We start from the raw sequence: 18,231 nt of genomic DNA on the forward strand, positions 1-18,231 counted from the left end.
TTTTTATTTATTTATTTTTACAGTAACGCTTGTTTAGATTTATCCATACAGTTTCTCTGCCCACTACCCTTTGCATCTTACTCCTTCCTTCTTCTTTCTGAAGTATACTTCTCAGTAAATCCTTGAAGGTCTGTTAGGGACAAACTCTCTCAGGCTTTGCGATCATGTTTTTGTTTCACTCTCACTGCTGAACTATCATTTAATCAAACACAGAATTTCGTGATGGTAATTATTTTCTCCTAGCACCTTTTCTCGGAGGAGAGAAGAGGGATGATTGATAGGGTGTAAGTGTCTTTGGTTTAGACCATTTGCCAATCAGAATACCTACAAGAGAACTGAACCACAGTTGGTGCTCCACTCTGAAGCCACTTTAAGGAGCACAGAAAACCCACAGAGACACTGGAGCTCACTCTCACAATAGCATCAATCATCTTGCCCTGCGGTTGTAGGTACATGTGTCTTCCTCCTCACTGGATTGTGAGCCACTGGTGAGCTGCATCTCCTCTCTCTTTCTCATCTCAGTCTCTCTATTCTACCTCCTGATTCCCAAGTGCAAGATCTGAACCAAGCCCTGTCTTGTACAATACTAAGCCAATTGGAGATCACACCAAATACATCTGTTCTTTGTTTGCTGCCCCCCAATCTCTCCTACATGATCCATCCTTCACTCTCTGCTTTTCTAGATCATTCCCGTTAGCATGCAAACATGTATTCCACACTCACAGAAAAGACTTCCTGGATCCCACAACCCTTCCAGCTACCATCTCATTTCTCTGCTTTCCTTCAGGCTAGAGTTATTGTGTTGTCTACATTCACTGTTACTACTTTTTTTCCAACCTCCTATTAACTCTTCAACTCACTCCAATCTGCTTCCAATCCCACCACTCATGGAAAGAGAGCCAATGACCTCCATATTTCCAAACATAAATTCATCCCATGAACATAGAACATGCCATTAAATTTCTTAAAGTAATGTTTAAATGATAATGAGTGTTTTTATACATCTGACTATTTTCTTAGGACAAATTCCTAGTAGTAGAATCAGAAAATCAACTAACTCAAACACTTGGTATATACTGTCAAATTATCTTGAAGAAAGAGAAAGAGAGGAGTAGGGTGGAGAGAGAGTAAACTCTCACTTTTTAAGCCCTGTTATCTTCCTGACACTATGGACAGTAGTTTTCTGTTATTAATAGTTACTTGAGAATTACTGCTAAACTCCCAGTGAAAATGACTGATTAAACACTTACAGCATTGCCAATGACCAGATTAAAGCTAGGGTCTTTCAACAAACATTTTTTTTTTGCATTTGTCATGCGCAGAGCACCTTGTAAGAAGACTTAGCTCTTATAGAGAACATTCAGTCATTCACTCACTCTCTTATCTAAGTAATACGTACTGAGGGCCTGCTGTATACATAACCCTGCCAGCCACTATTTCAGCTGTTTAGAAATATTTTACTTGCCTATATAAATCGTACACTGCCCACTCCACCTCAAGTCCTGAGTATCCCCACAGAATGTTGTCAACAAATTAGTATTCATTATTCTCTGAAGTTACAAAGAGTCCACACCTGAAATTTTCAGCACACCATGATGAAAACATGGCCGTAGGTTGTCCTGCTGTGTCCACAGCCACCTCTGGCGTTATGCTTTGCCTATGTATCTCCTCCATCAGCAGGTAGTAGAGAAGCAGGTGCCTAACACCTTGGTTTCTGGCCATCTGCTTAGCTTTCCACAGCCCCATTATCTTTAGAAAGGGAGACTCCAAGGGAGAAGGCTACAGTGGGTTGTGCTTTTTTGACTTGTTTGTGTTCTTCAAAAGACAACACTCCACAGGGTTTATGCAGTTGACGCTTCCTCTGTGTGTGCAGGCATAAAGATCATAAAGGTAAAGGAGTCAGGGAATTTTTGAGGTGAGGGCTCTAGAAGTCATTTGGTGCCCGGGGTGCCATTCTTGGGCTGTTGTCAAGTAAGGGTTTCATGAAGCATGATGAATGGAAAAGAGCAAACGTATCTGCCTATAGCTGGTTCTTTAGAGCCATTCTCTCCCAACCATCCCACCCCTACCACCACAGAAACGTACCCCGGGATGAGTTAGTTTCACTCAGGTGGAAAGAAAAGAACCAGACAGATTATTTGTGGGAAAGGGAGGAGCAAAGGAAACCATTCAGCGTTCTTGCAGAGCCTCTGAGTCCCTGTGTCGCCAAGGCTGATGTTGGGGTTTTGAGGATGCACAACTAATAACACTTCTTCTCTTTGTCCATTTTCTGAACCAACTGAGAAATAAGACAACAAACTCAAACGATAAAGAATCAAATGCCATCCTCGTCCTTGTTTATTATAAAGGCTAGATCAGAGAACATAGTTTACTCTAAGGCACAAGCTCCCTTTTGCAAACTCCCTTTTGCCCAATCCAGGCTATGGAAGCCACTTGAGGGAAAGCTTGGGTTTGCAGAGAGATCACACCTGCCCAGGTCACTGCTTTCCACTTGTTGAGGTAGAGTGGGAAGGTGGGAGAGACCAAATTTGCCCCAAATTCCTCCTCCGTCCCCCAGGTCCTTTGATAGATTAGCTTCACTCAGTTCAGAAATATGGACCAAATGCTTCTACTCAGCATCTAAGTTTCTGTCTCTACCTCTGTAGGGAGGCAAAAAGGTTGGACGAGCATTCAACAGTATTTCAGGAAGCTCTTCTCATGATTGCAGCTTCAGGAGTGAAGAATAAGTGCTCCTCTCTCATCATTGCTAAGAGCTGTTAAGAAAAGAGACCCAAATACAACCTGGTCCTTATGAATGAAGATGAATTCTGATAAATGATAACTCACATCTTCTGGGAGGCTTATATTATTGAACACAAAGTTACAATCCCCAAGATGTGTAACTTCCATGCTGAACTAACTCCTTTTTTCATCCACATAAGTGAAATTCCCTAGTTGTTTCTTTTTCAAACTTCGCTTGGAGTAACAGGTGCCTGCAATGTGTCTGAATTAAAAGTGTAAACTTTAGGGTCGCAGAATGTTAGTGCCAGCAGGTCATCAAATCCAGTCCAGTTCCTTGTTTTATTAGAAAACGCGAGAACCAGTGAGATTAAATGACTCGTTCAAGGTCACACAGTCATTTGTGTCCATCTCTCTCCCAATTTTTGGTTTTCATGACTAGGGGTATTTCCAACTATACCACGATACATCAGAGAAACTTACAGTTTATAGAAAACTAGTGATGCCTCAATAAAACCAAGCATACAGGTTTTTTTTTTAAAAATAAAAGTCATCCTGTAATATAGTAATAGAAATTTGTCTTTTCTGTATTAGTTTTCCTGGTAGTGGAATAACCCTTGAACTTGTTTTTCAAAATTTATTTATTTATTTATTTATTTTTGGCTGTGTTGGGTCTTCGTTTCTGTGTGAGGGCTTTCTCTAGTTGCGGCAAGCGGGGGCCACTCTTCATCGCGGTGCGCGGGCCTCTCATTATCGCGGCCTCTCTTGTTGCGGAGCACAGGCTCCAGACGCGCAGGCTCAGTAGTTGTGGCTCATGGGCCTAGTTGCTCCGCGGCATGTGGGATCTTCCCAGACCAGGGCTCGAACCTGTGTCCCCTGCATTGGCAGGCAGATTCTCAACCACTGCACCACCAGGGAAGCCCCTTGAACTTGTTTTGTATTCAGTTAATGGTTTGACTATTCTGGTTCTAAATAAATGACTCCTTTTTAATGTTCTCTTTTCCTAATTAACAAAGTGTCAAGTAGAGAGAGATGAGTTGTGCACTTTAATTACAATAACCCCAGGCTACTGGGAGAATTCTTATCAGTGGCTTGGACTGTACATTCTGTGCTCACTTAGAAACAGCATTGGTAAAATCTTTAGGGAAGCCATGGATTTGAGATCTGAGGTGGTGGGGTCATCAGGAAACAAGAGTGGGGAAGTTCATTCCAGATGTCTTCACACCATACTGGGTCTGGTCCTCTCTCTGCTCAGTTCCTTCCTGTTAAAAATGGGAAATGACAATTAGCCTGGATAATTATGAGAAACAGGAAGCGATGCTGCAAAGAGTATTGGAGTGCAGCATCGGGTGTCCAGAATTCTAGACCAGCTCTGCCACTGAACTGTCTCTGTGGGCTAGTTGCATGGTCTCTCTGAGCCTCAGTTTACTCCTCTGTAAAATGGACTTGTGCTAGCTGATCTCCAAGGCCGTTCTACAAAAGTCAAGATGTCTTTGACTCTAAGTCCTTCTAATTCCACATTCTCATCCCACCCTTATCTCACACCCTTTGTTTCCCCAAACTGAGCAGTAACCTCTGGCTTCAAAGAGATATGTTATATACAGTGTCAAACAGAAGCAATGATTATAAGGACCAAAGAACCTTATTCATTGAACAATATATGCCTTAATTTACTTGTCAAAATGAGCAGAGAAGCTGGAGTCATTTCCATTCTCATCATGGTACCATTTCATAGCTGCAGCAATGCATTTGTGGTCCTTTCCTCTAAGAGTTTCCTTCAAGGTAGACTTCCTAGGGTGGGTTAAAGGGCAGGATGAGAACTCAGTTACCCACACTCCAACCCCTGGTTCCTCTATATCCTTCTGGCTAAAATATCTTAGATACTCAGTGTCAAAACATTTGTATGTTATTCTGCGTATTGAACTAAGGGTCATATGTTCTGGTTCTGGTCCTGAATTTTCCACTAATGAGATGCATGACCTTGGTTTTAAGTCACTTCTCTTCTGTGGCCTGAGTTTCCACATTTATGAAATGAGACTTTTGGACCGGATGGTGTCTAAGTCCTCTTCCAGCTCTAAACTTCTAGCTCTGAGTTGGGGAAAGAGACAGGAATGGTGGCAGTTTGGGGAGAATGTCTTTGGATTTGGGGGCAAAGTCTCACCATACAAGGATTTGTCCCCAATATTCCACCACTTAAACAAGCCTGACCAGCTGGGCCAGGACAGGACAAAGTCCCACCATAGTGCAGCACTGTGGTAGTATCTCCCGTGCCTGGTGGAAGCCTTGGCTTTTGGTGAGTATGTGAAGTATTAGTTAAATGGAGGATGGGGAGGCATATCAAGAAGTCTAAAATATGGTTCCTGCCCTCAGGGGGTTCACAATTGAGTTGAGAAACACAAGGGCAACATTCCGAGGCCAGGAGTCCAGAAGATGTAAAAACCATCTTAAATATCCATTGAGTTCAACAAACTGTGGAAGCTTATTCTGAGCTCATGATTAGGGACACATTTTCGTGGGTGGATGGCACCATCCAGGAGGAGTTGGAAGAATGTCCTGCAGGCCTTGGCTGCTCCGTCTTTTCTGGAGTCATCATTTTTTTCCCAGAAGAGTCTGTTGTTCTCTTTTTAAAATATCACTTGATTTTGGTCTTTGGATGATACACATTCAGCTCTGTCTCCGCAGAATGCATGCAGCTGGAAGGGTGGGTAGACTATGTATAAGGACACACAAGAGGGAAAAGGAAGGTGATGTGGAGAAGAGCATTAACCAAAGTCTTGGGGTAAGAAAACACAAGATGTGTTCACAAGTCAACTGGTAAACCAGTTTGGCCATTAAGACTTTGGAAGAGGGGAAAAAAAGAGTCAAAACCATGATTTGGAGTCCGATTGCAAGTGGCATGATGTAATCAAAAAAGAGACCAAGGATAAATCTAGTGCTGCTGTTTATTGTCTGTGTGCCTTTGAGCAAGTTATTTAATCTTTTTCAGTTTATACCTTCACATGGTAAAATGGGAGTAATAATACCAATTTCACAGGATTTTGTGAGAATTAATAGAAACAATCTATGAAAAGCTCTTGGCACAGTAAAAATGAGCAATAAATGTTAATTTTCTAAATCCCAGGCTCTTCCTCTCTCCACAGTGATCTCTTCTCCTACAGGCACTGGGAAAGCAGCAATCAGACAAACTTGGTTTTGAGTTAGGCTTGGCCAGTTACACAGGCTTTCATCTTGGTCAAACCACTTAACTTCCCTGACTTCAGTTTCTTATCTACCAAATGAAATTTACCACACTTACCTTTCAGGATTATTGTAAAGTTTAGAAATGTATGATATGAAGCACACGACAGTACCTGTCAGTAGGAGAGAGGCAGTAGGTTTCAATAAATAATGGTGATAGGAGAAGGGAGGAAAAAGAGGAGTTGTGATCATTGGGATTCTTGACCAAGGAGCCTGGACATCTATCTTGTTGGCGGTTGGGGTCTTTGAAGATTTTTTTTCCAGATAGAGTATTATAAGATGAAATGCAGAGAATCTTGACATGATGAGAATAGTACAAGAATGGCTAGAATGTGCAGAGGGCAAGGGTGAACACCCTGGAGGTACGGAGGCCCACCTACTGAAGATAAAATCCAGGTCTCTCCATGCATGTGCTACATAATTCTTTTATTACCAAATGAATTCTTTCTAGTGAAATTCATCCATTCTGAAAATATGAGAGAGACAGAGATAGAAATGGAGAGTGAGGAGGGGGAGCAGAAAGAGACCCAGAGAAAGAGAGAGAGGCAGGGAGAGAAGTAGAAAGATACAAAGATACAGAGAGACAAGAGAGGGGAAGCTGTTTTCAAGGGCCTCTGGCTTTTTGTGTGAAGACATCTGGCACACAGCTGTGCTGGCTGGATGCAGGTGGCTTAAGAGAATTGGCATCCAGGTATAAATCTGGCATCAACAGGCTTGAATTTTCAGCTGACATGTGGGCTATTTTAAATAAAACTGGGGAATTGGTGTGGAGGTGGTGAGAACACTTCCACCAAGATGTGCCTGATACCTGAGAACAGGACCTTCCCCGATGTCTTTGGATCACCTGCCGACCACGTCTCCCTCTTCCTGGTGCAGGAGGAGATATCTGGTCAGCAGCGTGCCCCCTGAGCAGGCATCCCACACTCCCTTTCTGACATTTCCTTTAGTTTCGTGTTCAATCTGCTTGCTCTTTGCTTAGAAGAGGGTGAGTTTGCTTTTGTGAGAAAGGTGTTTGGCTTAGCTTCTGCTGAAAGCAGAATTGTCTTTAAGTTCAATTTGTGTTTTTAATGTCATTTTTTTAACTAATCATTCAATAACTAATGGGCATCAATGACCTACAAAAGTCAGTTTCTGTTGCCAGAGTTGTTACAGCCGTAAAGCCTGGTGCCCGGTGTGACTGGATTAGAGAAGGCAGCTGGTACCTGTGCCTACCCAAAGCCACCAGGAGGAAATGGGGGCGCTATGGAGCAGCACTTTGAAAGACTCTCAGATCCTGGGGGTAGGGCTTCCTGTGTCTAGCCTAAGTCAGGACTGCTGTGGGTCAGTAGACTTTGTGGGTGACAACTGAATAAAAATGTTAATCTGACCATCCCCCAAAGAACAATACCCTGTATTGTCCCCTATGAGTTTTTCTCAGCCCACCTTCCAGTTCTGAAAGATCCTGTTGTCCTGCTAAGATGTATGGAAATGGTTGACCTCCAAGATGCCACCCAGGGCCCCTTTTTTTCCTGGGTGTGGGAGTATTTGCTCTAGTATACTGTCTCTTTCTTATTTTAAAGAACTTTTAATGAAATATCTCATACGTCAAAAGTATATATATATATATATATATATATATATATATATATATATATACTTTTATATATATGTGATATTACTTTTATGTTTTTATATAATATATAAAAATAATATGAACACTCATGGGTACCCAGCATCTATCTTAAGAAGTAGAATATTATAGAGTACTATCAAAGGCCCCTGTGAGTCACACCTCATTCATATCCCTCTTCTAACCTTTCCCACGTATTTTTGGTCCTTGCCTTACTTTTCTTAAGAGTTTTTGAATGTAGTCGGCCATCCATATTGATCCGTGGTTGGTTGAGTCCGTGGATACAGAATCCGCAGATACCAAGGACCGACTGTACTCTGCCATTTTATATAAGGAACTTGAGCATCCGGAGATTTTGACATCTGAGGGGGTCCTGCACCAAAACCACCCCTCAGATGCCAAGGGAAGAGGGACAACTGTATATATATACCCTTAAATAATATATAGTTTTTCTTGCTGTTGACTTTTATATAAATGGCATCAAACTGGATATGTTCCTGTGCAACTTGCATTTTTTGCATGAAATCTTGTGAGATTAAACCATGTTGATTCATTAAATATCCATTTATTCATTTCCTGTGTTACATAGTATCCCATTCCATAGATATACTATAATTCATTTATCCATTATCTGTTGATAGATTTTTGGGATATTACTTGATATTATAAAAATAGCAAAGTTGGGTTTTTTTACAATTACAAATTCTGATGCTATGAATGTGTTATGCACATGTCTCTTTGCACATGTGGAAAAGTTTCTCCAGATTTTGTAAGTTGGGGTGACATTGCTGCATCAAAAGGTATGAACATATTCTACTTCATTAAATATTTCTAAGTGTTTTGCAAAGGGGATGTACCGGTTTACACACCTAACATCAGAGTATGAGTCTCCACTGATCCCATCCTTGGTATTGCCCAGCTTTTGTATTTGCCAGTCTTGTCAGTATAAAATGGCAGCTCCTTTTGGTTTTAACAGGCATTTCCTTGATTACTTATGAGATGAAATGTTTTTCATATTTTTGGCTCAGTGCTGCTTCCTCTTTTGTGTTGAATTCCTTGTGTGTTTCCGATACATCTCCATCCATTCAGCACAGCTCTGTATGTGGCTGCGTTAGCATAAAAAAGGGAGCGAAGGCATGTGTTGACTGCGGTGTGCTGCTTTTCTCTGTGAAGGCCCCGAGGAATCAGGAAGTGGGAGCTATGGACCCCATTATATAACCGACACAGAAGTCAGCGAGGATGATGACGCATATGAAGACGACTTAGATTTGGATATTTCCTTTGAGGAGGTAACGAAAAGTACTGCTTCAAAACCTGGGTGTTTTTGTTTCCTTGCTGAACAAGGTGATTTAGTCAATGGACCACTAACGTTTTACTTGAAACTTACTTAACTTGGCTCATTTGCTTTGGACACATTTATTTCCTCTGACTCTTAGGCACCAGGTGATCGTAAATTAATAGTAACTAGGTACCAGCCATGCTGATGTTCTGTAGTCAGCTCCTGCCTGCTGACTTCACAATCTGGCAGAAACATATTTAGATTCCCACCAAGTGAAATTTTATAAAGTCAGTTTTTATAAGGAAATGAACAATTCCTTGACAAGGTAAATGCATCTTTGTGATATTGTAATAATAATAAATCACATAATATCAGCTTTAGCACTGATTTTCTGAGTAATATAGAAGGTACTTAAAATCCTTGAGCCTCAAGTTCTTTATCCATAAACTGGAGTCAGCACTATTTGCCCTCTGTACATCCCAAGGTTTTGGTAAATATCAAAAGTGACTATATTTTCAAGTATTAGGCATCAGCTATAAATAAGGCAGTCTAATTACTGTGCTCTGTGTTAATCCTGAACTTCTTTTCCTTCTCTGTCTTTAGGTTAAACCTCTTCCTGCTATCAAAGAAGGGAATAAGAAATTTTGGGTGGAATCCAAGATGGCGCCCAGATCGAACCCAATGACCATTTCTAGGCTTGTCCCCCCTACCCCAGCATCTCTCCCCATGACTGAGGTAGCTCCTCAGCCCACTCCAGTGGAGAGGAAAGGGAAGAATGGTGTGGCTATGATGCCAAGGCTTTTTGACGTGTCTTGTGATGAAACTCTCTGCTCTGCTGACAGCTTTTGTGTCAATGACTACACCTGGGGGGGCTCTCGATGCCACTGCAACCTGGGCAAAGGTGGTGAGAGCTGCTCAGAAGGTAGGCCCTTGGGGGGTGGGGTGGGGAACATGGTGGTGGGTTGGCCCTACTGGGAGCCAGAGGGCAGTTTTGCATCCACACGTGGTTCCTTCAAGTCCTTTTTCTAAGATAAGCCCCTTCTCCCATGTTTTAGTCATTAAATTAGCTAGTTAGCTACACAGGGCAAATGTGAGGCAACTTCCATTGCTTCTAGTTAGATAGCAGCCCTATTCTTATATGTGCCAAACATGTAGTCCTTTTGGAGCAATTAATAAATCATCCTGATGGCATCTTGGGGGTGGGTTTACTTTTATCACACCTCTACTAAGACAATGCAGCAGAAACATGTGTGTGAAGGTTAAGAAGGATAATAATTGAGCCAACTTATATTACACAGATGTACAGCTAGAAAGCAGGTGTCAGTGGCCTTAAAGCCATTGATTTCTCTTTAGGGTGGTAAGTAACAATCTCCAAAGATCCAGTTTCTCCCTAAGAATTTCAGAAGCTCAAAGTCCCCAGGAATGAGGATCCTGGGGGTAAAGAGTAGAGTGAAGAAGATGGTAAGCTAGGTTTAACAGACTATCAGGGGTTTTTACTTAATGACATCCAGGCAATGGTGTGTACTGACTTTTTGCATTTGAAGTGAGGAAACAGCATTCTTTTATTTTGTCTTTTTCTCTTTTCAGATATTGTTATACAGTATCCTCAGTTCTTTGGCCACTCCTATGTAACCTTTGAACCTTTGAAGAACTCTTATCAGGCATTTCAAATTACTCTTGAATTTAGGGTAAGAAGGATTAATCCTTTGATGAGTGCTTACTGGACACCTTAACACAGCAGTGTGCTACATCAAAGGGAGGAGGAGAGGGGGGTAGGAAGCAGGGGGGTAAACCCATTCACAGGTTAGCGAGAACGATGGGCACACTTACACACTCAAGGGTGGCAGCAAAGGGAGGGTGTGTTCTGTATGTTACTGAACTATGGAAATGGTTGGCCTGAAGGTTCCCAGGAAGAATATTTGGGTCCCACATATGTTGCTCGTGTTGACTGGAAAAAAAATGCATAACCTAAAAGTTGAGAATTATGTTTTATTCAGCAAATTTGCTGAGGACTTAAGCCCGATAGCTCTGAGGGACTGTTCCCCGGGCTAAAGTCCTCAGCAAGTTCACCAAATAAAACATAATTCTCAACTTTTAGGCTGCGTGTTTTTTTCGGTCAACACTCATAATAGTGACACTTCTCAGGCCAGGATTTCAGAAGGTATAAGTGCATTCTCCAGCCCAAAATTCCTTTTAAAAGAAGCCCAAACAACGTTCATTATTATGACTGTAACTGAACAGATAGAAAAATGACTATATGCAACCCTGGCACACAGTGAGGGCCCAATAGCTGCTCTCTGATCTGAATCAGCTGTGGATCAGAATTCATTGCCTTCAGCTTAAAGTGATTCTTTTGGGTATCTCAGATGACAGGAAAAGGTTTGGAGATATGGAAACAAGTCCCCTTCAGGTCACAGTCAAAGTGTTGAGGGTCCAAAAGATGATCTGTCCCAGCCTAGGACAGACAACATGGGTGAAAACTAAACTAGTCCATGGGCTGTTTGTATTGTCATGTTTTCCTAATGGAAGGAAAGAAGCAAATTTGCATGGGAAATTAAAAAAAAAAAGAAAAACTAAAATGCTCTTTGGTGAGAATAGAATTTGATGAGCATGGGAGCAGCCCCTGAGTGACTGCAGTCTTTGTGCACATGGTTTCCCAGAGCCTCTGCTGGTGGATCCATGAAGCCAAGTAAAGAGTGGGTCAGATATGGGGCCACCTTCCTCTCACGTCAGTGCAAAATTCCTCACGCACTGTTTATATCGCTGCCCTTTGTTTATTGAAAGTGAACTGGGAAGTAATTGGAGTCCACATGTTCGTAAATAGGAACGCAGTGGAGATGCTCAAGTTTCGTATTCATGAGTGTTTCCAGGTGGCCCTTTATGGAAGAAGAGGTGCTCATTGTTCCTGTGGCTTTCGTTCCTATAATAACAGGCAGAGGCGGAGGATGGCTTACTGCTCTACTGCGGGGAGACTGAGCACGGGAGGGGGGATTTCATGTCCCTGGCTGTCATCCAGCGCTCACTCCAGTTCAGGTAACTCCTGCCAAAAACCCCTCAGATTTTTAATACTACCCTACGTTACGTTTTCCTTTTTATAGTGTGAACAAAATCTGTACACAATGGATCCCTGTAAATAAGGGAACAGTGTGTATAAGATGAGCATGGGCGAGTTTACTAAATACTGGGGTATCAGGATTGCAGGGTTACCCCTCAGATTTGAGTTTGGAACCTTGTAATCATTTATTCATTCAACAGCAAATGTTTCTTGAGCCGCCACAGTGTACCAGGCACTGCTGCAGCGCCTGGGAATGTGGCAGTGAGCCAGAGCGATCGAGTCCCTTCTCTCCTGGAGCTCTGGTGGATGCGATGGGAAGAAGGCTGGGACCTCCTCCTTGTACCCTGCGGTAGATACGGCTGACAGCGCGGAGCCCAGAGAGGAACCCATAGCCTCCTAAGGGTTTCCAGAGGCTCAGACCCCATCCTCGTCTTTCCTCAGGGCTGTGGTGGACTATTTGACTTACCTCCTCTGCCCTGATCATTTGTGTCCCAACGCACCTTGGAAGCCACTTTTAGTTTATGTGTGGTTTTCTGCATGCAGAGTTCTGTGGACGTGTGAGTGTTTTAACCACCCTCATGGAGGTGCACACGGCACCTATTTGAGGACAACCAATGGGGATCAGCTGGGTGCTTCTCCGTGGCTCACTGGTTAAGAGCCTGATGACACCATTCTTCTGTGGCCTGACCGTCAGCAGATGACTTAACCTCTCCGAGCCCATGTTTCCTCCCAGGACTACTGTGAGGATTAAATGCATTAAAACATAAGAGTACTTAGAGCAGTGCCTGACCCGCAGCCAAAGCATTCAGTAAGCACCAACCATGATTGTCTTTTGACTATTTTAGCACAAAAATTACTTTTGGTTAAGAAGGATAAGACTGTCAAGCATCCCACGTGGGGTAGAAAATGCCCCCACCCCCGTCCCCGCATCCTTTGCTAAATGCGTTCATTGATGGGAGATTGAGGTCAGCCAGCAGGATCTGGGGCAGTGGCCCTGACCTTATGCGGATCTAACCCTTGGAGGATCTGATTGACTCCCGCTAGCCCTGCTGGTTATTTGCTGGTAGCAGCTCTCCATCTCCGCAACTCCTACTGCGTGATTCTGAGATTCCCCCCCCTAGGTGAACCTCTCCACCCCACTCCACTCCACTGAGGGTCAGGAGACAAAGGGAGGCCATGAGAAGTGGGCTGCAATTAGTGCACATCCTGATAAGTACGACACCCACTATGCTTCCTTCCCCACCGGCAGTCTCAGAACCCATGCAGATGTGGCATGGTGGCTGCTTGGAGGTTGGCTGGAGAAGGTCAGAATCCTACATGTCAGGCATAGTGACCAGAGGGCACCCCAGGCCATATGGAGGTTGGGAAAAAAAACAAGAATAATGCAACTGTCTGAGAATGCTCGTTCTCCACCCACATCCCCTCTGAGCTGGAGACTCCCATGGAAACCATCCCTGCACTCAGGCCCAGCTGAACACAGATGGCAGTGCTGGCCAGCTTGTCAAAATGAGTGTGAAGACTTGGTTTCTTTTTTTTTTTTACATTTTATTAACATCACTGAGCCTGTCATTTGGGAGTTGTGGGAAGTCCCCAGAGAAATCCCCAGAAGCAGAATGATTCAAGCTCTAATTCTCTGCACCTTGAGTCCATGTTCAGCATCTGGTCATTGCTGAGAAGGAGAGGGAAGGTCTTAGTTGCCCAGGATTCTCTAAGCTGCAGAGAAAATTGGGTTAAAGGAGACCCCGCATTGAAAGATTCTATGGGCAGATTAAAGACAACCAGGCTGAGATGGTCCCAGGGAAGGAGGCGTCTAGTTCTTCCGTGTGTAGATTTAAACAGCTCTTGATATTTGTAAACCTAACTCTGAACAGACTGGCTCTCAAAGAAGCCATTCCCCTGGAAGTGATGTCCATGGAGTCTGAAAACATAATGAACTGGTTGATCTAAGAATTTTCCTTTTCTTTTCTTCCCCCGCAGGTTTAACTGTGGAACTGGGGTTGCCATCATCGTAAGTGAGACCAAAATCAAACTAGGGGGCTGGCACACGGTTACGCTCTTCAGAGATGGGCTGAACGGGCTGCTGCAGCTGAACAACGGCACCCCGGTGACAGGCCAGTCCCAGGTGAGTGCGAGCCTCACTCCCCGCCCCCCTGCCCAGCACGCACCACAAGCACCCTGGCAGGGTCCCACTGCAGAGAGGTGGCAGCCCTGGAAGATGGGCTGCTTTTCATGGCAAACCCATGCAACCTGGCTCTGATGTGCCCCTGCCAGCTTTCCACTCTAGGTGGGCTTTCAGGGCACGTGTCCATCCCACATCTACCGAGGAGGAGGAGGACTTTGCCAGCATCCTGGCCCTGGGTGCACAGGGATGTGCAGTAAGCTCTGTGCCCGGGGACATGTTCTCTTTCTACAAGGACATCAATGCCAGGGGGTGGAGGAAGGCCCATATTGGAAGAATTGAAGCCATTATTAGTGCCAAACACAAAGCTTGCTTTTAAGGCAGAGGTGTTGCAATCTTGTGGCTTTAGAAAATCGTCCCGAAAGGTTCACTTGGTTCAATATTCAGGAGTAATCCATTCATCCACCTTTTTGGGGCCATGATTATAGGAAGTGGTAAAGCAGCGTAACTGCTGGGCTACTCAGCAGATCACCTAGGTATTCACATATTTGTCACGCTCTGAGCAATTTTAGGACTGTGTTTAGAATAAACAGTTGGGATTAGCAACCTGCCAAGGAACCGAGCCTGTAATTCTAATCAGGCAGGTAGGTATCTGTATTCTCTGAGGAAAAAAGTAGCAAGAAAGCCTTTGTGTATATGTGTATAGCTTTCTCCTTGCCTGGGCTCTTCACTATTCTTTGCTGACAAGACATGTTATATTAAGGGTCATGACTTGCTGATAAAAAAAAAAAGAATAGAAAAAATAAATCTCATTCATTTGAATCCCAGTGGTTCCAAAAGAACAAAAGTCCATATATAGTGAATGTGAATCCAGGAAGATCATATATGCAGATATGCATATATTTCTAAGGAAGGGAAAGATGGGATAAATGCACTGCAGAATCACATAAATCTAGAACAATAGGCCTACTATGGTTAAAATTAAATTTGATAGGAATAAAGAAACTTTGAACTTGGGTCCAAAATACTAACATGAATACAGGTGGAGAAGCTGTAACAGAAGTAACACATGTGTAAATGTCTTATGGTTTAAAACAAGGAAATTCAATAAAGGTTAATAAATAGGGCCATGTGATAACAACAAGCTAAAGAAATTATAGGCTGCATTAATAGAGGCATAGCGTCTAGGAAAATGGAGGTGATAATCCTATTCTATTCTGGTGCCTATGTGTGTAGTTTGCAGTGCTCTAACAGGGACTCTAATCCTCGAAGAGTATTGCCTTCAGAGTATATGATTTTAATGCATGTAAGCATTGATTACAAAAAGCATATAATTTTGTGGATACTCAGGGCAACATCTGCCTCTCTACTACCAGGACTTGCTAAGCAAGTTGTATAAGCAGGACCGCAGATGTGGAATGTTTGAGAAAACTGTCTCAAGAGATAGTGACTCTGTCTTAAGTCAGGGTTCCCCCAAAACAGACCTGAGATGAGGAGTCTTAAGCAAATGATGCACTAAGAAAGGGATCCCATAGGAAACCTGTAAGAGAGGGGATTAAGACGAACGGGGGAGGGGCAGAAGTCAGTAAGAGTGAGATCTCAGGCAAAGTTCATCAGGATCTGGCTTTAGCCTGATCCCACAGGGAGCTCTGGAGTGTAAGTAGAACCACGAAGTGATGCCAACCCAAAGCAAGGGAATTATTGGACTTCCACACTTAAGCACCAATTAAAACTTGTTAAGGGCTGTGCCAGGGGAATGCAAACTCCAGGATACCACCAGTTCTCTGCATAGGCAGGCAAAGCAGCCTCCAGAGGCCCAAAGACAACCCTCATTAGAGGAAGGTAAAGGCTAGGCTCAAAGACTATTGCCTGGGATGTTGTGAAGGGAGCTTCAGAGGAGCTACCCCCCCTATGATGCACTTAATGTTCCAAAAAAGGAGAAAAGGATTTAGCTGTCGGGCTCCTGCTGTGGTCCTGGATCAGGGAATAGGGCCAGAAGTGTGAGGAAGGGATCCAGAAGAAGTAAATCCTGAGGATCTTGGTGAAATAAGCCAACAGGGCACACAATTCGTCTAACGAAAGCTATATGCCAGTGGCTGGCAAATAACTAATCCTTAAAATCCACTGTAAATACTTTAACGCTGCCTCGCTCATATTTAATATGCTATTTACAAATGATTCTTATCTATTCATTAGAAAAGATAAAGCAATGATTAGATGTTTTACTTATTGATAACAAAAGTATAAAGGATAAAGATTACATTTCAGTGACTTACATTCTAGACATTTTATAACTTCTGGCAGCATACCTTCTCCCAACCTCCTACTATACCCTTTAATCCAAGCAAATGAGATATTTCTGCAATAAAAATAACAAATAACCAAGAGCACCTTAATTCTGTCCCACCTAATGTTCAGCTCTGTATTTTGTAACCTCAAAATCTACAATCCAGATTGTGGTTTAGTCTAAGATTGGAAATGTTCCTACTTAGCTGTAATAATACTTTAAAAAAATTGTATCCATGAGCAAATTTCAAAATATTTTGCAACTCAGTCTTGGCAATTTCCCTCTCCCTCACAAATGCCTCTTTCAGGATATAGTATAAAGGTGACTAGGACAGTAAAAGGGTAAACATTAGCCCACGTATACACAAAATTAGTATTATCACCTTTTGAGACACAGAATAGCCCTATGACCCATCCAAGATACACAGTAAATTGGTGTCAGGACTGGAAAGAGAAAATTTTTTTTGGATGCACATCATGGTACACTGCCTGTTGGGTTGCTCTTGGCTCTAACCCACCTTCCCTTCCCTTCTAGGTTCCAAAATCATCCCTTCTCGAAAGACAGCCCTCTGAGAAGCTCTCTTGAGTTTTCTATGGTAACCGTGGGTTTAATTTTCCAGTAGGACAATGACTTAAATACAGATGGAAGAAAACACTGGCACTATAAATTGCATCTTAACCATGTCCCTCATGAAAACCTGTTGTGTTTTAGCTTTTGACTTTGTGTAGTGAGTTACTGTTTCCATCTTTCTTAAAGGGCCAGTACAGTAAAATTACCTTCCGGACGCCTCTCTATCTTGGTGGGGCTCCCCGTGCTTACTGGTTGGTGAGAGCAACAGGGACAAACCAAGGCTTTCAAGGCTGTGTACAGTCACTCACTGTTAATGGGAAGAGAATGGACTTGAGGCCCTGGCCGCTGGGGAAGGCACTCAGCGGGGCTGATGTGGGTAAGTGGTTGCCCAGTGGGTGGGATGTTCTTGTGGGACTGCCTTTCTGCTTTGGGCCAGGGTGGGGAGAAGCTTCATGGGCTACAACCCTAGGCAGATGGTTAATGCAGAGCTTTAGGAGGGAGGTGGGCCTGAGGGGTGAGGTTGGTGCTCTGAAGACATGATGACCTTGAATCTGAACACTCAGACGTGGTAAATAAGACCAAGGGTGCACCAAACCCGTTGTGTCCTGCTGCCATCTTGGCCCTCTTCATGAAACGTAGCCTGGTCTCATCTGACAAGGCAACAGCAGTTCAGCCCTTTCACCCTTCCTCACCCAGTCCAGTGGAAGAACCAACACAATAAAGTAGAAAGATCTTTCGTATACTCTTTGCTTCTAAAAGAAATGGCCACATTCCAATTCTTGACCACCGTGCCAAACACGTTCTTGACGCCCTCTCATTTACTCCTCGTACTGACTCGAGGAGGTAGAAATTATTATTATACTTATTTTACACATGAAGACACTGGGACTTGTAAAAGTTAAAGAACTTCTCCAAAATAGGGCAGAACTAGGATTGTGGTTTTTTTCTTTTTTTCTATTTTCCTTTTTTAAAATTAAGATTATTTTTTGAGTAGTTTAAGGTTCACAGCAAAATTGAGGGGAAGGTACAGAGATTTCCCATATGCCCTCAGGTCCCACACACACGTAGCCCCCCACCCCCCAATTATCAACATCCCCCATTGGAGTGGTATATTTGTTACAATTGATGAACCTGTTGACACATCATAATTGCCCCAAATCCCTAGTTTACATTATGGTTCACTTATAGTGTTTTATGTTCTATGGGTTTGGACAAATGTATAATAACATATATCCATCGTTATGGTATCATACAGAGTATTTTCACTGCCTTAAAATTCCTCTGTGCTCTGCTTATTCATCTCCTCCCCCCCATCTCCAACCCCTGGCAACCACTGATCTTTTTATATTCTTTATAG

General features: G+C 43.1%; 1 protein-coding gene across 1 annotated transcript in view; it reads left to right on the forward strand.

Moving 5' to 3' along the window:
- The window catches only part of EGFLAM (EGF like, fibronectin type III and laminin G domains), a 175,327-nt gene that overhangs the window by 109,098 nt on the left and 47,998 nt on the right, over window positions 1-18,231 (forward strand). The window contains exons 8-13 of the mRNA XM_061187729.1: window positions 8,738-8,853; window positions 9,447-9,765; window positions 10,431-10,531; window positions 11,776-11,876; window positions 13,876-14,020; window positions 17,061-17,250. Coding sequence (XP_061043712.1) covers window positions 8,738-8,853; window positions 9,447-9,765; window positions 10,431-10,531; window positions 11,776-11,876; window positions 13,876-14,020; window positions 17,061-17,250 — 972 coding nt within the window. The remainder of the gene's footprint in view (window positions 1-8,737; window positions 8,854-9,446; window positions 9,766-10,430; window positions 10,532-11,775; window positions 11,877-13,875; window positions 14,021-17,060; window positions 17,251-18,231) is intronic.

The sequence above is a fragment of the Eubalaena glacialis genome, chromosome 4 (genome assembly GCF_028564815.1).
Source record: "Eubalaena glacialis isolate mEubGla1 chromosome 4, mEubGla1.1.hap2.+ XY, whole genome shotgun sequence".
Classification (NCBI taxonomy): Eukaryota; Metazoa; Chordata; class Mammalia; order Artiodactyla; family Balaenidae; genus Eubalaena; species Eubalaena glacialis.